General features: G+C 36.6%; 1 protein-coding gene across 1 annotated transcript; it reads left to right on the top strand.

Moving 5' to 3' along the window:
* Nucleotides 1-164: 164 nt before the first annotated feature.
* On the top strand, nt 165-25345 carry dpy19l1l (dpy-19-like 1, like (H. sapiens)). The gene is made up of 22 exons (XM_056475883.1): nt 165-499; nt 1011-1035; nt 1114-1201; nt 3016-3153; nt 3283-3403; nt 3712-3805; nt 3915-3972; nt 4069-4160; nt 4834-4933; nt 9199-9276; nt 9361-9447; nt 9686-9745; nt 13832-13912; nt 15523-15624; nt 15696-15767; nt 15962-16032; nt 16378-16402; nt 18952-19071; nt 19176-19350; nt 19814-19913; nt 23533-23658; nt 23739-25345. Exons 1-22 carry the CDS (start codon nt 292-294, stop codon nt 23908-23910), a joined length of 2193 nt encoding a protein of 730 aa, XP_056331858.1. The 5' UTR covers nt 165-291; the 3' UTR covers nt 23911-25345.
* The last annotated feature ends 465 nt before the right edge of the window (nt 25346-25810 follow it).

Here is a 25810-nt window from a genome sequence, read left to right as displayed (position 1 = left end):
ATTTTATGTCTGGAGTATCTGAAGATCAGTTTGTGGGGATTTTATTTACAATATTTACACCATAGGTTTACCCACTCCAACTTGCAGGTTCCTGAAGAGGTTGCCATGGTGAGTGACGCTGCCAGTGGAGTGGCGTGTCCAGACGGGGGCGATGCGATGCCCGCTTCATTCAACAGATCAGCGCTGAAACTGAGCAGAGCCACAGATGAGAGGCGTCTGCGAGAGCCAAACTACTGATTTAACGCTCATCCGCTTCCCTGCTGCCGTCCTGATACACAGGAATATGAAAAAATGGTAGTAAAAACCAGAAAACCAAGTGCCAAGGAGCAGAGCAGCGAGAAAGACAGGAGTCAATCAGTGTCGGGGAAATGCAGGCGCGGAAAAGATGCGAAAGGCTCGGCTTTTCAGAGTAAAAACGGACTCTTTGCGGGGTTTATTAGAAACAGGCTGGGGTTGAGCCCCTCCGCTTTTGTAAGAGGAATAACAGTGCTGATTCTCGGTAAGAATGTCTGCTTTAGCCGCTAGGTAGCTAACGGTTATTTGGTTAGCATCTAGCATGCTTTCAGTATTTATAGGAGCTCGGATTGTAAACAAAGTTGTGCAAAACCGATATTTCATTTGTCTGATTTCAGATTAAATCAATAAATTAATTAATGACCTGATTTAATTAATAAACAATAAATTACATATTTAAAACTTAAAATTATTGGGTTATTGGGCAATGCTCGGATGTTTACTGTAAGTTAGTTAGCAATCAGTCAAAATTACATAATTTCACTTCAGATATTAGCCCTTCATCTACTGACAGTTCCTAAGATTTATTCTTGTCAACTACTTACAGTTTTATGTATAAAAATAATTGATCAAAACCTTTCATCTGCTTTAAAAGTACAGCTTGTTCCTCTTCAATTGTGTTTTGGTTGGTCAGATAAAAGTCCCCCAAATGTGGCCACGTAGCGATCTGACTGACCTGCAAAAATTCTCTCATCATAATGTGTTTCTCTTTACAGCTGTTGTTGCAGGTTTTTTTCATTGGTAAGTAGCTTTAAATATTTAAAGTATGCAAATACCTTTCTTCTTGTGACAGAATAAATTAAGTCTTGTATCTTTCAGGTATCATCTCTCACATCTGTTTGAAAATGACAGACATTTTTCACACATGTCTACTTTGGAGAAGGAAATGGCTTTTCGAACAGAGATGGTAATTCTGCTTTATTTTTAATATATATATATATATATATATATATATATATATATATATATATATATATATATATATATATATATATATATATGTATTAAAACTGTACACTCACTGGTCACTTTATTAGGTACACCTTACTAGTACCGGGTTGGACTCACTTTTGCCTAAATAACTGCATTAATCCTTCGTGGCATAGATTCAACAAGGTACTGGAAATATTCCTCAGAGATTTTGGTCCATATTGACATGATAGCATCACGCAGATTTGTCGACTGCACATCCATGTTACGAATCTCCCATTCCACCACATCTCAAAGTTGCTCTATAAGAATGAGATCTGTTGACTGTGGACGCCATTTAAGTTAGAGAGGGCTGACGTGAAACTGACGTTTCGACAGAGTGTCAAGATCCCGAAACGCAAGTGTTTAGAAACACAAATACTCCAAAATCATGATTTTATGTATTTTAATCATGTTACTGTTTATGGTGTAGTCTAGATAGGATAAAGCTACTGATATGCCATCAATTTAGCATAATTTTTGTAACTTTGTAAATTAATATTTTTACAGTACTGTGATGGTTGGGTTTAGGGTTGGGGTAGACATTAATAAAATACAATAAATGGGAAATTTAATGAATAATATAAATAATTCTTGTTAACTTCTGTCCACAACTGTATCTGATCTAGCAACAGCCCTGTTTTTGACCAAAACAAGCCATATTTGTTCACAAAGTGTTTATTCAGCTGTCAGACCAATGTTGAAACAGAACGATGCATGAACAAAGCATCTCAAACTGATATTAAAGCATTTCAAAATAGCTGTATCAGTCTGGATTCGAACCAACAATCCCCGCATGGTAGTCAGGAACACTAACCACTCCACTATATCACTTGAGGGACCAGTCCTACAAAGTGGGGTTTAATACCTCAATTTGCTCAACTGTTCTTTGCTGAAGCTGTTTCAGTGCAATACATAAAAAAATGACCGCTAGGCGTCACTCTAGAGTGGGTTTCGAAACATTTCGAAGCTTCGACACATTTGCTTCAACTGTTTCAGTGTTTCATGAAGCCTCGCTTTGCCCACCACTAATTTGAGTACAGTAACTCATTGTCACGTTCAAGAAACCAGTCTGAGATGATTGGCGCTTTATGACATGCCGCGTTATCCTTAAATCACCTTTTCTCCCCATTCTGATGCTCGGTTTGAACTGCAGCAGAATGTCTTGACCATGTCTACGTGCCTAAATGCATTGAGTTGCTGCCATGTAATTCACTGATTACAAATTTGCGTTACGAGCAGTAAGACAGGTGAACCTAATAATGTGGCTGGTGAGTATATGGGTCAAAGTGGTTTACAAGTGTCAAAACATTAATACATTTTCGCCTACACTGGAATGTGTCTTGTGTCTTAACCTATGTTCTGACATTTTATTATTCTAAGTCATTTGAAACAATGTGGACACTTTAAATAGTTAATAAGCTTTTTATGCGTATAAAAGAATTTTTATGGATATAATTTGATGCCGACACCAAGTCATCTCATCTTTGACCTAGTTAAATTTACAACTTGGATGAACATCTTGGTTGCACTTTATTTTACTGTATCCTTGTTAGTGTAATTGGACATCCAACTATTAAGTGATATTAATCACACGCTCACTTTCCTTCAGCTTGCTCCCTTTTTTATACTGAGTATTATTGATTATCCACATGCATTTATTATAGAGTTAGGATTAAGGTTGTTATGTGCAATACACCAGTAAAATAAAATGCTACTGTGTAGTTAACGATGGCTTTTTTCTATTATTAGGGACTGTATTACTCATATTTCAAGACGATCATCGAGGCTCCGTCCTTTATGGATGGTCTTTACATGATCATGAATGACCGTCTCACTGAATATCCGCTGGTCATCAATACCCTAAAGAGGTTCAACTTGTACCCCGAGGTGAGATGTCCTGTTTGGCATCTTCTGAATATCAAAGAAAAGCTTTCATCCCGCACTATTTACTTGAGCTTAAAGGACTGAGCCGTGATGTGAAAACGGTGTCTGTTTGATCTATCTCCTGTACGGCAGGTGGTCCTGGCCAGCTGGTACAGAGCATACAGCAGCACAATGAACTTCTTTGGGTTCCCCACCAAGTTATGTTGGACCATCAACAGAGGAGAGGGTCTGGATCCAGTGGAGAGTTGTGAAGGTATTTGAGAAGCCCAAATATCTCTTTTTTGTATTTGCAGCACAGTACATTGCAAATATCACTATGAAAGTGCGCAGTCTCCTTTAATTTTCTTGCTGTCCTAGAAATGTTTTCTTCATTGTGCTTGCCATTAATCTGCATGCTTTAAAAACAGGTCACTGCTGACATTTTTTGTTGCAACTTTTACTTCTCATCACGAGGGAGGGTTTATTTTTAGAGTGTTGATGACAGAAGGTGCTGTTTCTTTTTTGGCTGTGTGACTGACAGACTAGTGTTCTAAATTTTACTTACATGGGTGTTTTTCACAGGTCTGGGAGATCCTGCATACTTCTATGTCACTTTTGTGTTCCTGTTAAATGGGGCTATGATGAGCCTTTTCTTCATTTATGGAACATATCTTAGGTAATGGAGCCTTGATGGCCTAGATTCTGATCTCGGATGAGAGTTCTTCAGTTTATACTGAAAAAGTGGTTTGATTACAAATTGATGCAGTTGTTTTTGGCTCTTACAGTGGAAGTCGATTGGGCGGCACTGTGACAGTTCTGTGTTTCTTCTTTAACCATGGAGAGGTAAAGGACCTTTGCTTACTTAAGCATGTGCTGTCTTCTGATTAAATCCTAATTAAAGGGCTTAAATTAAAGAGATTGTGAACTCTTGAATCTCAGAGTACTCGGGTCATGTGGACGCCACCTTTGAGAGAGAGCTTCTCTTACCCCTTTCTGGTTCTTCAGATGCTTCTGCTTACATACATCCTTCGGTAACTTGCTTTCTTCCAAATGTTTGGTGTAGTCAATCAGCATTCATATTAGGCATGGGACGATAACCGTTTTCAAGGTATACTGCGGTTTGGAATAGTCAAGGTTTTAAAACCACCTAAATTTTCTGCTACACCGTTCCGATGGTATATGTAAGATTTTTTTATGTTTTATTTTGTTTGTTTGTTTTTTTGAGCAACAGCAGCAAAGATGCCATTTTAAATTGTAAAGAAATCTGTGTTTTTTAAACTAATGAATACAGAAGTCAATGTTTCCTTTATTTAGCCTGACATGTTTGCTGTTCCAAAATACTTTAAATGTTTTTGAAAATAATTTATATTGTGTTCAATGGGTGAAAAAGTTTTTAGTTTTTTACCCAGACATTTAAAAAGAATATATTATAGGGAAGTGATCACAATAGCATGAAACCATGATGTTTTTATCCAAGGTTATCATGCCTTATGTCAGAATCAAATACCTTATGTCAGAATCATATACTGGCCCATGCCTAGTTCATATCCATGCTCTTACATGCTCTAGTTACATGCTATTTGGAATATCTCAATATTTTTTATATATTCTGCTGCTTTGTTGATCATATCGACCTGAGTATAAGTAATATGCTTGTTCTATACAATTAAGATCTTTTTTGCTGCTTATTTTTAATTTTGGAAGGACAAAGAACCCAAGTAAGAATACCATGATGGCTCTGGGGATCTCCAATGTTTTCTTTATGCTGCCCTGGCAGTTTGCTCAGTTTGTCTTACTTACTCAGGTGAGTGATAATGGATTACATAATTGTAAATCATATAATTGTGTCTAAGGCCTTCCTATCCAGGGTATCCATGGGGTCTTAAAATGTCTAAAATTTCAAAAGCAAAATTTTAGGCCTAAAAATTCTTAAACCGGGTTCATGCAGTCATGGAAAACCTGAAAAAGTCATGGAATTTTGACGTGGCATTTTCCAGTCTTAAAAAAGTTTTGGAAAAACAGAAAAACCCACAAGGTTTTGAAAAAGTCATGGAAATTGCATTTACATTTAGTAATTTAGCAAACGTTTTTGTCCAAAGCGACTTAACCTGCGGTCACACTAGAGCTTGTGCTTGCGAAATTCTGTCGTACAGCGCTGCAAAAAGGGGTGGTATTAAACAATATGATTAGACGTTAATAAAAGTGAGTGATTGCTCCATATTTGAAATTTATTACTTTAAATTATCTTCTATTGGTCTAACGCAATCATTTGATGTGATTTTGCAGGTGATAATTCACCAAGCTTGAACTTTCGAATGCAGTGAAATGCTAAACTTGTCTCACATTGTGATATAGGAAATACAGAGGAGCATTAATTTAATGCTTATTTTTTTCCATGGAGCGATCGGTTTGTGGTAGTAGTGCTGCTATTTTAACCCCGCAAGTTAACAAATATGTGTTGCATATTTATGCAGCAAAACTTTAAAAATGCTAAATAAAATAATTATAAAATTTAACTGACACCATCAATTGGTTAAAAGTGCATCCTAACGGTTTAAACGGTCAATATGTGTTATCAAAGACTGAAATTTTTTTTTTTATATAAAAATAAATTAAAACTAAAGAGATTGTTACGAGTTTTATGATATGCGGTAATAAATTTAAACATGCATTCTTTTTCCTATTATTTACCATGTATACTTAGACGTTACATGAAACATTATGTCATAAAAATTTACTTAAAACTCCTGGAAAAGTCATGGAATTTTTTTGAAAAAAATGTGTATGAACCCTGCTTAAATCTACTGAAATGTTGTGTTGTAGGTCTTAAATCTTTTTTTAACAGGTCTTAATTTTCCTTTGTTCATGTATAGCTACCCAATCTGGCCATTAACACCCATACAGTCACCAACAATCCATCTCAATTTTTTTACAACTTTTTATTTAAAAATAGCGTTTAATTTTTAACTTTCCTTACAGTAACATTTGCTTAAAAGTTCTCAATTTATTTACTTCTGACGATACTGACCTGACCTCTATTTTTTATTATGAAATCATTATTATTGTAGACTGAAGTAATTGGCAGCTATGTTTTGTTCTATTCTTAGTTAGGGTTATAGGGTTTGTGATTGGATATATTTGAAAATTTAATAAAAAAAAAATTCAAACAAAATTATTATTATTGTATTATTAATTTTATTAAATTGTGAGAATATTTTGACAGTACGAGTGAAAATCTTTTCTAATTGGGATATCCCAAAAAATCCTTAGCATTTAGCCCTGTATAAGTCTAAAATTTAATTCATAATGGTCTTAAAAATGTTTTAAAATGGTCGTAAATTTAACTTAATGAAACCTCCAGAAACTCTGTTATCTCCATCTACCGAAACCTGCTTTTTCTGCGATCCGGTCACCTCCTTTTTTAACTTAAGTGGTTCCTAAAATAAAAGTATACAGTTCACCTCTGGAATCAGAGTCATTTGTAGTCATGTTTTTGCCTAACACCGTGTCCTAACTACACGTGATGTGACAAGATTCCAGCCACAAGCCATTTGGCTGTCTGCACCAAATGCGGCTAGACGCAACAGAAACAATAAATACTAACCATCTGAGGTTATGCATAGGACGATAACTGGTTTCAACGTTTACTGCGGTAAAGTCAAGGTTTTAAAACCACTAATATTTTTGCTATATCATTACTACAGTGTGGGTGAGTGTGTGTGTGTGTGTGTGTGTGTGTGTGTGTGTGTGTGTGTGTGTGCGCGCGCACGTGTGCATGTTTTTTTTTTTTTTTTTTTTACACTATTTTATAAAATTTTTTTAGGGCTCTCAGCAGAGTTTTTTTATTTATTTATTTTTATTATTATAACAAAATAAAACATTTACATTACATTATATCACATTGCATGCCAGGGAGCAATTTAGCTAAAACTAAAAAAAACATCTGGATCATCTTCATTCTGATTGATATATCTTAAAATAACATTTTCATATTTCAGCATAATTTCAGCATTTCAGGCGCAATTTACATCAAAATCTTCAGAAATAAACCTTTGTAAAAAAAAAAAAAAAAAAAACCTTTGTAGGATAGCACCTATGCATTATTTTATACGACTCTTCATGGATTTTATTGTACATTAGGTATTCGTGAGGTATCTCTTTTCAGTTAATATTACCTATGTCTGTTCCAATAAAAGACAGCATTAGGACAAGAGATTATATCACACTGAAATAGAGAGCGGATATTTTTGTTATTTGGCTTTGAGGTAAATAGTAATTTACAAAGAACTGTTTTTAGCACATTTAGATGTGGCACAACCTGGGGATTGTCCCATCCCTTCATAAACATAATAATCCCTTAGACAACCAGCAGAGGTTCTCCAGCAGAAAAGGACCCTCCACATCAAAAACTATTGGTCAGCCCATGATTCAGGAAACAAATCACTTATGCACCAACATCCAAGCATGCTATAGACAGTGCAGAGTCTTATTAATTAATTAATTCATTCATTTTCTTTCGGCTTAGTCCCTTTATTAATCTGGGGTCTCCACAGCGGAATGAACCGCCAACTTATCCAGCATATGTTTTACGCAGCGGATGCCCTTCCAGCTGCAACCCATCTCTGGGAAACATCCAAACACACTCATTTACACTCATACACTACGGACAATTTAGCCTACCCAATTCACCTGTACCGCATGTCTTTGGACTGTGGGGGAAACCGGAGCACCCGGAGGAAACCCACGCAAATGCAGGGAGAACATGCAAACTCCACACAGAAACACCAACTGACCCAGCCGAGGCTCGAACCAGCGACCTTCTTGCTGTGAGGCGACAGTACTACCTACTGCACCACTGCGTCGCCAGGCTTATTTATATCCAAAGAAAGGAAAGATATCCAAAGATGCATTTTCAAGTTGTGGAGAAATCTCTGTTTTTGAAACTGAAGATAGAAGAAGTTATTGATTTATTTAAGTTATTTAGCCTAAAATATTTTAAATGTTTCCTAAAATAAAATACATTGTTCAATGGAATTTTTTGTTTTGTTTTTTTACCTAGACATTTTGAACATTAAACTGTGATTAATATAAAGAAGGGGTGTACTGATACACTGCAAAAGTATATTTTCTTACTTAGATTTTTTTGTCTTGTTTCTAGTCAAAATATATAAAAATTCTTAAATCAAAAAGAATTTTCTAGACAATCAAAATAAATTGTCTTGTTTTAAGAAATAATATGCCAAAATGGCTTGAATTTTTCTTTAAAACAAGCTAAATAATCTGCCAATGGGATAAACAAAATAATCTTATGTCAAAAAGAAAAACAAGATAATTTTGATAAGATAATTACCCCATTGGCAGGTTATTTTGCTTGTTTTAAGGAAAAACTCGCTTAATATTGGCATATTATTTCTGAAAACAAGACAGTATGTTTTGCTTGCCTAGAAAATTCTTCTTGATATAAGAATTTTTAAATATTTGGACTAGAAAGAAGACAAAAAAATTTAAGTAAGAAAATATTTTTTTGCAGTGTACACATTCATAACCAATGTTTTTTTAGGGTCATGAATGAACTTGATCTCATATTCATGTAATCATTCAGACAAAGAACATATTTTAGAGCAGTAAACACCTGGATAGCGTGAAGTCATGATATATATATTTTTTTATGCAAGGTTAGCATATTGTCAGAATCCTATACCAGCCCGTGCCTATCTGAGGTGAACTATCTGCTTCTGCTTTAAGTAGTATGGCAATAAATGTCGCTTAAAATAGTGTTCAAACTCACATTAGTAGCATTTAGCACAGAATAAAGCACATAATCTCTACCTGAGGTGATAATTGTCTTTATAGTTCATGCTGTTGTTTTGCTGCGATGTCACAGAAATATAATTTTTTTATGCATCGCCAGACAGATGGTAGGACAAAAACTTGTTTTATCATGAATAAGTTGCCTGTTGTGGTGCCGTGTCGGGTGTAGTTATGACACAGTGTAACAAGTCAGCAATATTTAGAAAGAATAGTTTGCAGCAAAGAATGCTATGACAAGAATGTTTGTGCACTTCACAGGTTGCTTCTCTTTTTGCTTCATATATCCTGGGATATCTGAGTCCAGCAAAAATGCAGTCCATTTTAGTGACACACATGGTAATGTAAAGTCCTCTAGACTTGACTGATGGAGCCACAATATTGCTCATGTTGCGTTTCTGATTCACTGACTGCTCCTCACAGGTCTCATTGGCCGTCTGTTTTCTTCTGATGTTCGGGAACTCAATGCTTCTGACGTCTTTCTATGCCTCTTCGCTGGTCTCCATCTGGGTGAGTTGGACTATCTTGGTACTGTATTCACATCCATTTGCTACCTGCTCAGGAAAGCACACAGTGTAGTAATGATGGTTTCTAAGGTCACTGAAGCTGATTTGATGAATGTTTTCTTGCAGAGGAAATGATAGTTAAATAGTGCCAAAGCTTGACCAAATAAGTGCAAAGTGCAGACAAATAGATGTGCTCAAACACAAACATGTCAGGTTAACTGCTTGCTCTGTTTTCATTTCAGGGGGTTATTGCACTCAGGGACCGTCTGGTTGGTACATTCAGACCCGGGCTCATCACGTGGGTAAGAGCACATTCAGGGGTCATTTATGCAACAATATTTTCAGGCAAAAGTAGTAAACCTTCTATGCGTTTTGCCTGTTTGTTTAAACTACAATATTTATAAGCTAATGCGCTCCAAAACAGTGACAATGAATTTGTTTTTAGAAAATATAAAACTATTATAAACATGCCAGTTTTACAGTTTGTCACTTCTGCCTAAATGGATCAGCATTTTTTGTCTCCCACGTCACCTCATAGTTCAGTTTCTCATCAAATCTTGACCAATAAATTGCTCTCTAGCATTTGACATGCCCCGCCCCCTTCAAAACACTTTTCATTTGATGTGCTTGATGTCAACCGCTTTCACTGGCAAAACTGTGTTAAAACAAAATGCTATTGTTAAAAAGGGGAGGAGCTACTCTGTCCCACCCTCTCTTTGTGTGTTTAGTTAAGATTACATCAAACGCTGAATAAAATGCACATTTCAAAGCACTTCATGGGACCTTTAAGGGACTGAAAATACATCAAGTTCTCAGAGTACACATTTTAGAAAAAAGGCATTATCGTTTCCATGTAAAACTCAAACGGGAATGTAGACATGAGCAGTACGTGCAGCACTGTCTGCAGGTTAAGAAAACACATGCAAATAAAAACATACTGTTGTGAATTTGAAGATGAGAGAATCCTTTAATAAGAACTTGCCGTCACTGTGGCGTTCATCGAAAAATCTCTTTACTACTGCAGCTTGCACACAGTTAAATACACAATTTAGTGGGCAGTGCTTATAAGTAGAAACAGAAACTATCGTAACAGGTTTGGTAAAGAAATCTTGTTTTCAGGGCCTTGCCTGAAAGTATCACCCGGCCATTTATTAGACTAAAAACATACAGACACACATTGAACTGACAATATGCATTACTATGGAGACATGAAACTGTATTTCACACATTGGCAGTCAGACCTGATGGGCCTATCACTTATAATTTGCATTACTTTGTATAAATGATACTGTCAGAATGCATCTTACAATGTAAAAACATAGTTTATATATTTAAAGAAATTTGTAATCTTTCACAAATTGAGAAAATGACTTAAATACGCCACATACACTCCAATTCGGTTAACACATTGAAATACAGAAACTCAAATAGTGCAGACGACAACAGAAATGTGATGGGGGACCCCAAAAAGTGACAAACCCATCTGCTTACTGTTTAAAGTCAGTGAGATCCAAGAGGTCAGTTTTTTTTTGTTGTTTATTTACTTACAGTTGTCATCTACAACTTACAGCTGTTCTTAGGCCCAGATTACACTAATACGTTTTTGTTTTAACACGCAAAAGTTTTGCTATGGTTACGCCTTCTGTCCACTCTAAACCCGGAGTATTCGAGCCCCGAAAAACCGTTTTCTAAAAAAAACGCTGAAGAGGCCGTTCTTGTTTTTAAACACTGCTGCTCTGTGTCAGTGTGGACGGGGAAAACGAAGTCATCTGAAACAGACATTCGCCTGATCTGATTGGGGCTTTTTCCTCAATATTAGGTGAACAAAGTTTAGTCTTGCATCCTTTCCTTGTGAGTTCAGACTTCGCAAGTTTGAAAAGGAAAACAAACTCCCGAGGACACGTCGGGTAAAATCAATATACTTTATAACATCATTCGTATCACGCTGGCTAGGTCGTTCCATTATCTTAACAATTAAAGGGCACATATGTTGAAAAATCTACTTTTCAAGCTGTTTGGACAGACTTGTGTAGGTATAGTGTATAGACCATCATATTGGGGTGATATAAACACACCCAGTCCTTTTTTTTCAATTTAACAATATAAAAACAGTGGACCAATTGTGCGGTTTTCAGACCGATCGCAACTTGACGTAGGAGTGCCCCCCCCCTCGCCCACCGAAAAGATTGACAGCTGCGTATTAACATGTCCCGGTTGTCACATGTATAATCAAATCAACAAGACCTTACGTGCTCAAAACAACAGGGAGTAAAAGGTCTGTTCAGTTCGCTAGGATCATCAATCATCATCAAATGTGATCAAGAATAAGTTTCACATGTTTAAAATGTTTTAAAACAGTGCACGTGTGTAATGAATTACAGCGATTCACTTCAGCTTTACTTCATCAGCACAGCCGCGTGTCAGTTAAATCAGGTTTATTTTGTACATTAACATAACAGATATCCATACAGCAGTGGAGATTAACCTGTATTCTGTCACAAACGCGGGCGCTGTCTGTCTGTGCGTGTGCGTGCGTGTGTATATCTGTGTGTGCGTGTGAACTTTGTAATGACATTGTGTGTGACTCATCATAGCAACTCTACAACAAATACTCATTGGTAAAGTTCTTACTGTAGTATTTCTCACAAACGCTACGTGAGATCTTCTTCCTTTAAGTCTGTCTGTTGTCTGAATCAGCCGAGGGAGGAGATTAAGGCACGCAGAAAGGCATGTAGAAATGGTGGGTGGGGAGAACTAGCCTTAAAGGCGCAGTACAACAAAACCACAACCTGATGCAAAACGGTATAAGATATAATCTTAGAAAAGGTATAATAAAAAAATCTGATGTGTGTTTTGAGCTGGAACTTTACAGACACATTCTGAAGACACAAAAGCCTAAATCTGAAAAAAGGGGTAACCTAGGTGCCCTTTAAATTAAACATGATTCAAGGAACTGTCAATTTTCATTTTGATATTAACAGCTTAACAGACACCAAAAATGTTGAGGCATCATGTAGCCGATAACATACCTGCCTCCTTTCATTTTCAGTGAAAAATACGGTCTCTTTTGCTGAATATCAGTTTTAGTGATCAATAATTATGGCCATTATAAAGTATAACGTACAATAAGTTTATACATTATAGGAGATAAAGGAAAGCAATCAGTCAAATAAGCAGAATCAGTCTACGTGGTTACATAAATTAATATAACTTATCTTTGCCCTCAGCCAAAACACGTTACTTGAGTACAGGATGAAATATAAATGCTCAGTTTCATAACCCATGCCTTTAATTATACATCAGTATACGAAAGGGTCTATATAATGCTAATAAATGTCATTATAATGGTGAAATGAAATGGTCATTATTACACTTTTTATATTTTGTAAATTATAATGTGACTTCACAGATTTAATAGTTGTAATACTGGACTTTATAATCAGGTGCTACGGACTATACCTATTACAACTCCAAAGAAACAAATAGGATTAATCAGGGTCCTATTCACATTATTCCCTGCGTACGAGCGGGCTCGAGACTTCCAGTCTCATTCACTTTCATTCATTTTTAGACATTAAAAACAGCTTGTTTTGCTGCTTGATGTTGCAAACTGATCTTTTCTTATTATATTATTATATTTTGTCTGTATAATCATGCAAACACTTGTTTGTAGAGCAAGTAATTTGACTTTTCTGCCGTTTATTATTCCTAGTCATTTCTCCCATAGGCAGCTGAATCGGAAGTTCTAAAACAATCGCAAAAACAAGCGCACTTTCGCATTGAAGAATAAGGTCAATAGGCGGACCCAATACTCATGGGGGGGACTCGATTTCTCATTACGCCGGGTTTGTCACTTTTAGAGGTCCCCCGACACATTTCCATAGTGCTCTGTACTATTTGCAGCATGTTTCTGTATTTGCATGTTTTCAAATTGATGAAGACGTTTCCTCAGGTTGTTAGTGTTTTTCCATTTGCGGTTTCTTAACTTGCAAGGCTACTTGTTCACTAAAAAGGGTAAACTTGCCAACCACTAGCCTCTGGGATGTGTACAATGTGTTTAACTGCACTCAAAAAATTACTTTTGCTTTTTGCTATTTTTATGTTCAATTCATTTACATTTGTAAAATAAAAATTAGGTTTTACTTAATCGATTTGTGTTGGGACAACATGAAGGAATTGTGTGGAACCTGGCATTTTTTACTTTGTGTTATGTGCAAATGCCAATCATTTTGAAAACATTATCATGTTTTTCCCTTGTGCTTTTAAAAAAATTCATGTACACATTTCAGTTTTTGTCATGTAAACGTAGCCTCAATGTTGACTACTGAATGCATCAATAAAAAATGCCCGAATTGACTAAAAAGAAGCACTTGTGATGTGTTTGTTAGGTCACGCAGTGCTTTGCATGGGTGGTTTCCACTGTTATTCTGAAGTTCATGCTGTCTGTGGTCCTCGGAGCGTCAGATGATGTGAGTAAAATGAGAGCGTCTCTTGCTCTGATCATCAAACCATGTAATTCATGTAATCGTTCAGTCACAGTTGTAACTACAAAAAAGTCAATAGGAATGTTTGTAAATGTCATGTTTATTATAGCTAAAATATATTTCAATTGAATATAATAGTTTGTGCTCTGATGATTTATAAAATAGTATTTAAATATTATTATAAAAGTTTGTTTTGACTTAATATGTGTGTATTTATTATGCACTGTAAATAGATACACACATGAATGCATATATTTGATAAGATGTTTATTTATATTTAAAAAATAAATGTATATCTTTATAATACTAAATATATATACATAAAAAAATCTGTAACAATTTGTTGTATAGTTTAGTTTTTTATGTATGTACACTCACAGGCCACTTTATTAGGTACACCTTACTAGTACTGGGTTAGACCCACTTTTGCATTCAGAACTTCCTCAATCCTTTGTGGCATAGATTCAACAAGGTACTGGAAATATTCTTCACGCAGTTGCTGCAGATTTGTCGGCTGCACATCAATGATGTGAATCTCCCATTCCACCACATCCCGAAGGTGCTCTATTGGATTGAGATCTGCTGACTGTGGAGGCCATTTGAGTACAGTGAACTCATTGTCATGTTCAAGAAACCAGTCTGAGATGATTTGTGCTTTAAGACATGGTGTGTTACCCTGCTGGAAGTAGTCATTAGAAGATGGAGACACTGTGGTCATAAAGGGGTGGACATGGTCAGTAACAATACTCAGGTAGGCTGTGGCGTTGACACAATGCTCAATTGGTACTGCTGGGCCCAAAGTGTGCCAAGAAAACATCCCCCACACCATTAAACCACCACCACCAGCCTGAACCGTTGATACAAGGCAGGATAGATCCATGCTTTCATGTTGTTGATGCCAAATTCTGACCCTACCATCCGAATGTCCCAGCAGAAATCGAGACTCATCAGACCAGGCAACGTTTTTCCAATCTTTATTGTCCAATTTTATTGAGTAAATTTTGTAGCCTCAGTTTCCTGTTCTTAGCTGTCAGGAGAGGCACCCGGTGTGGTCTTCTGCTGCTGTAGCCCTTCTGTCTTAAGGTTGAACATGTTGTGCATTCAGAGATGCTCTTTAGCATACCTCAGTTGTAATGAGTTACTGTTGACTTCCTATCAGCTGGAACCAGTCTGGCCATTCTCCTCCGAGCTGTAGCATCAACAAGGCATTTGCACCACAGAACTGCTGCTCACTGGATATTTTCTCTTTTTCGCACCATTCTCTGTAAACCCTAGAAATGGTTGTGCGTGAAAATACTGCAGTTCTGAAATAATCAGAGCAGCCTGTCTGGCACCAACAACCATGCCACATCCAAAGTCACTAAAATCACCTTTCTTCTCCGTTCTGATGCTCGGTTTGAATTGCAGCAGATTGTCTTGACCATGTCTACATGCCTAAATGCATTTAATTGCTGCTATGTGATTGGCTGATTAGAAATTTGCGTTAACAAACAGTTGGACAAGTGTACCTCATAAAGTGGCTTTGCCCGGCACTTATTATAATAATCAGCTTTTGCCATTTTTCTCTCTTTTATTTCTTTTTTTTTTTAAACTAGGCCCACATTAGCAGTCTGATCAAATCCAAGTTCACAAGCTACAAAGACTTCGACACGATGATGTACACATGTGCGGCCGAGTTTGACTTCATCGAAGCAGATGTGAGTAATGTTTTCCTGCAGCCTATCATCAGTTACCCTCTATTTTTTTATTGTACTTAATGTGTTTGCAGACTCCTATCCGGTACATCAAGACCATGCTGCTTCCAATTAATGTGCTGATTGTGGCTTTTATTGCTGGAAGGGTGAGTTGTTTTTACTTAGATAATGGATGGTTTCCGTCTCCTGTTTTTGGTGCCCTGCTTTTATCTATTTGTCCCCATTGTCAAGCTTTACAGTTTTCTGTCATTTTGGTTAATCTGTGTATTGAAAGGCCACTAAGTAATCTACATACTGAAGTTCCCTTTGTATGCTTCCTCCTTTTGCTTCCTGAGTCAAGACCATACAGGACGTTATTGTGTTCCTCAGAAATGAGAAGACCGAAAAGTCAGAGGATGATGAAACAGAGCAGTGAGTATGTTTTGTTCAGACTAGTCTGCAGCACTCTATTGTCATGATCAGGACAGATTTGTGGAATGGTAAACTCAGGAAAAACATCAATATAAAATAAAATATTCTTATTGTATTTTATCTAAATAATATATAATTTGTCATATTATGTTTTCAAGAAGTTTGGGGGCAGTTTTGCTCTCCTGAGCTGCATTTGTTTACTTAAAAATACATTACAAAATGTAACATTTAGAAATATTAATCCTTAAATTTGTAAGACCCCCAAACATTTGTATGGTAAATCATGTTTCTATTAGACAGTTTGTTTGGATAATAATGCCTACTGTCTAAACTTCAATTTTTCAGGTCCCATCTTTTGGCGAAGGGAGTGGTAAGAGTAACTTTGTATGATTTCAAATTAAAATTGTTATATTTAAATGTAAATTAGTTTATGTATGACCGTGTATCCATTGTGTGACTATATCTGAAAACATTGACATTGTTTTATTTTATTCAAAAAAGGTGCCAAATGACATTTTTATTTAGTTTTGATAGAACATATAGTCATAAAATTCTATTTTAATTCATCTTTATTTCTGTAGAACCTTTACAATGTAGATGTCAAAGCAGCTTAACATAGATAAAGTTGTAGTAAATTGAAACTGCTTCAGTTGAGTTTTCACAGTTGAGGTTTAGTTTAGTTTGGTTCAGTGTAATGTAAATGTCTCTGCTGAAAGCCAAAACACACAAAAAGCATTTATTTCCCTCTCTAAAAAAGCAAGCGTATCAGTCTGCGGACTGCAAGACAGGGGCGTAACATGAAAGGTCGCAACTTGTAGTAAGTTATAGGCATAACTTGCAGTTATTGAGATTACATTGAACCATGCAAGATGTCACAACGAGATGTTGTTGCCAAAATGGTGGAAATGTTAACCAGAGAATATTTTCACCAAATGTTTTCATTTTCTCCAAATTAACCACAACCAATTTATTTGACATATTATTATAATTATTCATTTAGCAACTCCACTCGCTGACTTCGTCCGTTTTGTCATGACAGTTAGCCTACTCTGCATCGCCCCCTGTTGTTGCAAATAACAGTATAATGATGAGTATGTCAAGTATAAAAGCCTCCACAACTCGCAGCTGTACTTTAATAACTGATGGTTGGGGAAGGTGTAGACCAGGGGTGCGCAACTCTGCTTCTGGATATCTACTATCCTGCTGAGTTCAGCTTCAACCCTGATCAAACACTCCTGAACCAATTAATTAGGCCTGAACAGCGCTGGCTAATTACAGGCAGGTGTGTTTGATATAGGTTGCAACTGAAATCTGCAGGACGGTAGTTCTCTAGGAGCAGGGTTGGTCACCCCTGGTGTAGACGTTAATAACTATGATGGTTGGGTTTAGGGTTGGGGAAGGTCTAGGCGTCAATGACTGATGGTTGGGTTTAGGTTTGGGAAGGTGTACACGTTAATAACTGTGATGGTTGGGGAAGGTGTACACGTTATTAACTGATGGTTGGGTTTAGGGTTGGGGACGGTGTACACGTTAATAACTGTGATGGTTGGGTTTAGGGTTGGGCAAGGTCTAGACATTAATAAGTGATGGTTGGGGAAGGTCTAGATGTTAATAACTGATGGTTGGGTTGAGGAAGGTCTAGACGTTAATAACTGATGGTTGGGTTTAGGTTTGGGGTAGGTGTAGATGTTAATAACGCATGGTTGGGTTTAGGTTTGGGAAAGGTGTAGACGTTAACAACGATGATGGTTGGTTTTAGAGTTGTGGTAGCTATAGACATTAGTAACTGGGTTTACAGTAGGTGTGGAGTAGGTGTAGACCAGGGGTGATCAACCCCTAATGCTGGAGATTTACCTTCCCGCAGATATCAGTTGCAACCTAACAAACACCTGTCTGTAATTACCAAGTGCTGTTCAGGTCCTGAGTAATTGGTTCAGGTGTATTTGATCAGGGCTGAACTCTGTTGGAAGGTAGATCTCCAGGAACAGGGTTGAGCACCACTGGTGTAGACGTTAATGACTGATGTACAGCGCCATCTTGCCAACAACATAGTTTTGATATGGGTCTCCATAACTTTAAGTTACGCCACTAATGTACTACAAGTTATGCCCCTTCACGTCACACCTTTGTCTTGCAGTCCGCAGACAGGCCCGACTCCAAAAAAGGGAGAAACATTTTTAGACATGTTTATATTCATTCCAGATAACACTTTACCAATGTCTTAAGTCATTATCTGTGGAATAACCCTGAATATTAACCAAAAAAAACACAAGTTGTCATTTTCTGAAGAAAAATTTTACTTTTTTTTTTACACAGTCACTGAATTTTTTTTTTACACAGTCACTTAAATTTTTTTCTATGGGTGTATGTGTTAAGATTTGTGTTATGACATCATCTAATGCAGTGGTTGGGAACCTTTGGCCCGTGAGCCGCATGTGGCTGTTTGACCAAAAAGTACATGGCTCTCCAGCAAACTTCCTTCAATAATATTTTACAGTTTAAAAAATTTGAATAATCACTAGAAATCAGTTTGCTGTTGGAAATACAATTACAATTCCCTTTTTATTGTAACTCTTTGTTTTTTACAGCAAAATGAATAAGAACTTAATAAATAAACTAGAATAACGACACCAATAAAGAGCAAACAACTTACATTTTTATGGTAACCTCGCACACATAAATTCAACATTTATGAGTGGTGATGAATGTGCAAAGAAAAAAAATCTAAAAACTGTCCTTTCTTTGTTCACGGACTGCTCAGCATGTACATATACATACCCCAATGGCTCTAAAAATAAAAAATGGCTCTTTGCTTAAAAAAAAAGGTTCCCGACCCCTGCTCTAATGTATAACTAAATGTATAATGTATTGTGACCGATGTAGTTGATATTTAGAGGTTGTCTTGTCTTGTTTTTGCAGCTGGTTTATCACAGTCTGCAGCTGGTGGCGTTTGCGTTGTTGGCTGTGCTCATCATGAGACTGAAGCTCTTCCTCACTCCTCACATGTGCATCATGTCCTGCTTGATCTGCTCCAGACAGGTCAGTCCACCACAGTCCGAGAATATTCAGAATGGAAAAAGGCTGATTTTTGCCAAGAGCTTTTAAATGCTAATGTTTTGAAGCCTTTGGTTCTTGGTCTGCAGCTGTTTGGCTGGATTGGTGAGAAGCTCAAACTTCAGATGACTGTCGTGGGAATATTGTCTATCATGGCAGCGCAAGGAGTGGTGAATCTGCAGAGTCAATGGAGCATCATTGGAGAGTTCAGCAACTACCCTCAAGAAGAGCTCCTGGAGTGGATCAAGGACAGCACCAGCCCTAGTGAGAAACTACCTTTTACATTTACTTTCTTTGCAAACTTAGTGCTGGAATTAGATGATGGTTAGTTCATTAAAAGGATAGTTCTCCCAAAATTTAAATTCTGCCACCATTTACTCATCCTCCAAACCTGTTTGAATGTCTTTGTACTGTTGAACACAAAAGAAGAGATACTGAAGAATGTTGGAAAACTGCCATTGAATACCATAGTATAATTTGTTGCTACAGATGGGAGCGCAACATTTTTTGTTTTGCTTTACAATCTGCTGATAACATTTCCGATATTCAAACCAAAAATGGCATGGACAAAATAAAGCCCTGCCCTATATCTTTGTAAGCTGATTCCCCTGTATATACAGTACAGAACATCACAACTAGACACAGGACTATTTTAACCAATTTAAAGATTTCATGCCAACTTCATTCTGACAAGTGTGTGACTTGTATTCATTTGATCTCCCTGTAGCTGCTGTGTTTGCTGGCGCGATGCCAACTATGGCGAGTGTGAAACTGTCCACAGGAAGAGCCATAGTGAATCACCCTCACTATGAAGATGCAGGATTGAGGTAGACATCATGTAACTCACAATTATAGTTTTGGGGATAGTTAAATACCAAAAAATGAAAACATTAAAGGCACTGTACATAATTTATTCAGACCAAACAAACCCTGAAGAAATTAATGATCAGAGACACAGCATAAAATTGGTGGAGCTTTTATTATGCCACAGTCCACCGCATCCTGTTCTTCCACTCATTCAGTGCTGTTTTATCCTACTAAATACATTTTAAGCTGACTAAATACATTTTTAATAAAACACACAACATATTAACACTAGAACTACCAGAATTTTATAACTACAACAATTGCCGTAGTGATCATTCTGACCGTTCTCATATAAGATGTCATATTCACATTCAAAGCTTCCGTTGTGATATTAAAATTAAGATTTAATTGTCTGTCGTCATATTTAATTGAGTTATCACCCTAAAAATACAATATTTTTGGTTATACAGACTATTAATATGTAGTTAGGCTATTCTAGACTACCCATGAATGTCCGTGCCTCACTTTCATTTTCACAAGTAGGGGAGAAGGCTTTTGAGCGGCACTGAATATGTACGTTTAAAAGACACATCTGAAGTAAAGTTATGTTTTTGCTAATATTTTTGTTAGCAGGAAGGTGCTAGGCCACAGAGGCTCGCATATTTAAAGTCACAAGGAGTAGCAGACACTAGCTATGTTTTCATCCAAAAATGCGAATAAACTTTATGCGCAAAACTGGATTATCGCATAAAAGACGTGCAAATAAAGCAGCATTTCCATCCAACGAGTCAAAGAGAACAAAATCGTCACTTCCTGATTAACTGGCGCCAAATATCAACAGTAAAAACTGAATTTGCTGCAGTAGGAGAAGCTGCATCGATCTTTTCTTCATCTAATAAATGACTTTAGTTCCTGACACGCAGTGAACGCGTGGTGGCGTTTGAAGATGTCAGACACGGAGCACTGATGCTTTTGATTCCGGAGGTCATTAATAATATAAAAACACTAGTATTGAAACGGTAAGGCATTTTAGAATGACCAAAACAACATTTCAGATGTTTTACAATGTGCTCAGCCTGCTGGTTTGTCCATTTACGCACATTTTCATCATCACATGATCTCTTATAACAAAATCACATGACCTTTTTTAATGCGCATACTGAAATTTGTGCAGTAAAAGTGTTTCCACCGTAGTTTATGCGCATCTTTTCGTATCGAATAAAAAGTTTATACTACTCAGTTATGCGCATAAGTTTTTTATGCGCATTTTCAAAATCTATGCGCATCATGGCGTTTCCATCAACCGCTTTTTTATGCGCATTTGCAAAATGCACATAAAAATAGGTGGATGGAAACATAGCTACTGACATGCATGTGGTTTTTTGGTCTGCTATGGTAGTTAAAGGTAGAAATACGCAATCTGTTTTGTTTTTTGGCATTTTAATAAAACAACAAGGTTAGAAAGAAATATACAGTGGGCAAAATAAGTATAGACCACTTACCATGTTTGTATGCACGCGCAGGGAGGTGGCAGAAAGAAACCGGGAGTGCTAGCATTTACAGTGAGGGAATGACATCTGATGCGGTACAGAGTTTGTTGTTGTCTTAGAAATAAGGTATATAGATTCCACATTATATATATATATTATTTACATAATGCTTTCAGCATATTATAACAGCTCGTCACCCCGCGATAAGCACAGTGATTCGGCAACATTAACGTTAAAGTGAGCGACGTTCATCTGACAGGTCCATTTGCAATAAACCCTTCCAATGAATATTGGATAAGACGAAATGACCAAGCATCCAACCCCAAATATACAATCTCATTGAAGCTCCAAGTGATTTTACAAAAGAGAAGTTAAAGATCTACAAGTCTTTGGATGCCAACAGTGTTGTTCTGTGTGGTCATGTGCAAGAAATAATGCTCCAGGTTGACCAGATTCAACACAATGTAGAGCTAAAAACCGAGGTTCTGCTTAGCCAAAGACAGACGGAGTTAACGTTATACAAGGCCTGGGTAATTAATCACCAACAAGCAAAACTACTGCATTCAGACAGTGAACTACACCTGTACGGCAGGGTATGTGAACTTACACAAAGAGGTAAAGTTGGTTTTATATTCGCACATTCAGACTTTCTCCTTAATAATTTAAGTGTGTCACAAGTTGTCACTGAATGAATGTGTGAATATGAAGCCAAGTTTACCTTAATAACTTACACTTTCACGTTTCATTCTGATCATTCAGTGTCCGCAGTTCAATTAACCATATTTAACTGTTTTTGCTGAAATCATTTCTGCAATAAAAAAATGAGCAATGTGTATGATTCAGCATAGCGTGAGCTTACCTGATATAACATGAGAACTGCAGAGTCCAGCATTTATAATTAGGTCCTCACTTCATTCAGCTCCCTTTTAGCCAAAGACATAATGCAGTTAGCACTAAAGCAGTGTAGTGTGCGGTAAAAGTTAAGTTCCGAATTTGGCATCCTGCCGCACAACACGACATCTTTACTATTGCAGCCTGTGTTTTTTTTGCAACTGGTAATTGGTCTATTGAACGATTTTTTTTTTTAGGAACATGTTTTTACCCAGGAATAATAATAATAATAATAATAATATAACTAATATTAATAATATAACAAACATAAAAATAAAACAAAACAAAAAAATCTGAAACATTAGTTATGTTTAATAACAATGGAATAACACAAGGAGAAAACACTACTGAAAATACAAACTACTGGAACGTATTTGATACTTTATATAAAGGCTTTTTTGGTGTTGGCAGCTTAAAGACGCCTCTCATATGGAAAATAAAGTCACATGCATTGCTAAAATTGTGATGGTATTGTTAAAAACTTGATGGTTCTGTGGGTCTCGTCTATTAAATCTGATCTTTATTTTGTATTTTCTTATTGGATTCAAGTCAGGTGATTGGCTGGGCCATTCTACAGCTTGATTTTCTTTAGAAATATGTTTTCTGAGAAAAATGCTGACGTCTTCATTACTTATTTCCCCCGCTGTACACATATTTAGGACAAGTCAAGGTATTATAGATATATCTGTTTTATTTAAACAAAGTTATTAAATTTGAAATGGTCAAAATGACCGCCTCTAGTTCAGTGCTTTTTTAGTGTTTAAGCGTCTTTGCTGTTTTCTATAACAATCAAACTGGAAATCGAGGGTGAGACATCATTAGCATATCCACACAGGACACGCTCTATGTCGCTATTTAAAATCACTTATTTGTCTGGATTTGAACATTCTTCTAAACATTTGGGATAATGTACGCAAGTTCACAAAATTTATAACATTGTTCTAGTGGTTTATGAATTTTGTAATAAATATAGCCTTATATATTGTGCCACTTATTTCTAAACATCTTTGCAATCCTTTTTTTCTGTTGAACAAAAAAAAAATAAGATAATTTGAAAAATGTTGAAAAGTGGTAACCATTCACATCCATATGTTGCTTTTTCTTACTATGGAAGTTATTGACTAGCAGTGTTTAACATTCTTCAAAATATCAGATTTTTTATGTTAAACAGAAGAAAAAGAAACTCATAAGGGTTTAAAACCACGTGAGACTTGTTAATTCTCGTTGTCCATGTAAAGTGTTTAATATCATTTGTCAGAGCGAGAACCAAGATGGTGTATGCCATGTACAGTCGAAAGCCTGCTGAAGAAGTCAAGCGAAACTTAATAAAGCTGCAGGCAGACTATTTCATCTTGGAGGACTCGTGGTGCACCAGACGCTCCAAGTAAATGCCTCACACTTTCAGATTGTACTGCCAACTTTAATTATTTCTTAAGTCTGATCAATTTTTTTCTTTATATCCAGGCCAGGCTGCAGTATGCCTGAGATCTGGGATGTGGAGGATGCAGAAAACGCTGGAAAAGTGCCCCTCTGCACACTCATGTCTAGGGATTCCCGTCCTCACTTCTCCACAGTCTTTCACAACAACATTTACAAAGTCCTTCGAGTTCCCAAAACAGCGAGAGACGTGAGATAACAGCAGTTTGCCTCTGCTTTTCTTTATAGGTACACGACGCTGAGTATTTTTGTAAAGGTCAGTTGTGTTTTTCTGGTGTTTGTTTTGTTTTGATAAGCTGTACGTGATGTTTAATCTGATCAGTATTGAATCACACCTTCTTTTTCTCTGTATTTATTTTATCGGGATGACTGTGACCAAAGTTTTTTTTTTTTTTGATCCATCTGTGGTGCTGCTGTTTGGTCCAGAGTAGCGTTTACTAAATCATTTCACTTTCTGACCATTAAAGTATTTCATTCAAACACATACAGTGCATCTGGAAAGTATTCATAGCGCTTTACTTTTTCCACAGTTTTTTATGTTACAGCTTTTTTCCAAAATGAGTTAAATTCATTTATTTCCTCAAATTCTGCACACAATATCCCATAATGACAATGTGAAAAAAGAGTTTTTTAAACTGTTGCAAATTGATAAAAAATAAAAAGCCTGAAAAATTACATGTACATGAGTATTTACAACCTCAATACTTTGTTGATGCACCTTTGGCAGCAATTACAGCCTCAAGTCTTTTTGAATATGATGCCAAAAGCTTGGCACATCTGTCTTTGAGGATTTTTGCCCATTCCTCTTTGCAGTACCTCTCAAGCTCTATCAGGTTGGATGGGAAGGTGTACGGCCATTTTCAGATCTCTCCAGAGATGTTCAATAGGATTTAGGTTTGGGCTCTGGCTGGGCCACTCAAGGACATTCACCGAGTTGTTGTGAAGCCACTCCATTGATATTTTGGTGGTGTGCTTTGGGTCATTGTCCTGCTGGAAGATGAACCGTCGCCCCAGTCTGAGGTCAAGAGCACTCTGAAGCAGGTTTTCATTCAGGATGTCTCTGTACATTGCTGCATTCATCTTTCCCTCTATCCTGACTAGTCTTCCGGTTCCTGCTGCTGAAAAACATCCCCACAGCATGATGCTGCCACCACCATGCTTCACTGTAGGGATGGTATTAGCCTGGTGATGAGTGGTGCCTGGTTTTCTCCAAACGTAACTCCTGGCATTCACTCCAAAGAGTTCAATTTTAGTCTCATCAGAGCAGAGAATTTAGTTTCTTATGGTCTGAGAGTCCTTAAGATGCCTTTTGGCAAGTTCCAGGCAAGGAGTGGCTTCCTTCTGGCCACTCTACCCTACAGGCCTGATTGGTGGATTGCTGCTCAGATGGTTGTCTTTCTGTAAGGTTCTCCTCTCTCCACATAAGAACACTGGAGCTCAGACAGAGTGACCATCGGGTTATTGATCACCTCCCTGACTAAGACCCTTCTCCCCGATCAATCAGCTTAGATGACCGGCCAGCTCTAGGAAGAGTCCAGTGTAGTGCTTCACGGCAAAAGCTGTGAATACTCATGTACATGTGATTTTTCAGGCTTTTTATTTTTTATAAATTTGCAACTATTACAAAAACTCTTTTTTTTTCACATTGTCATTATGGGATATTGTGTGGAGAATTTTGAGGAAATAAATGAGTTCAATCCATTTTGGAATAAGGCTGTAGCATAAAAAATGTGGAAAAAGTGAAGCACTATGAATACTTTCCAGATGCACTGTAGAATTTACAATCTGTGAAGATTTTGTTAAAATAATAATAATAACAATAAAAAAAACCTTGTAAAGAAATTTACTTTTTTTGGAGACGAGATGTTACCAAAGTGACCTACAAAAAATAAATAAACAAATATAAATAAATAAATATGTATATGTGTGTATATATAATATATATATATATATATATATATATATATATATATATATATATATATATATATATATATATATATATATATATATATATATATATACACACACACACAGTATGTATAGATCGAGGCAGGATTATGATATTCTTGTATTTTTTAAATCTAGCAACTCTTTTA

This window comes from Danio aesculapii, chromosome 16 (genome assembly GCF_903798145.1).
Source record: "Danio aesculapii chromosome 16, fDanAes4.1, whole genome shotgun sequence".
Lineage (NCBI taxonomy): Eukaryota > Metazoa > Chordata > Actinopteri > Cypriniformes > Danionidae > Danio > Danio aesculapii.
This window is presented reverse-complemented; position numbering and strand designations above follow the sequence as displayed.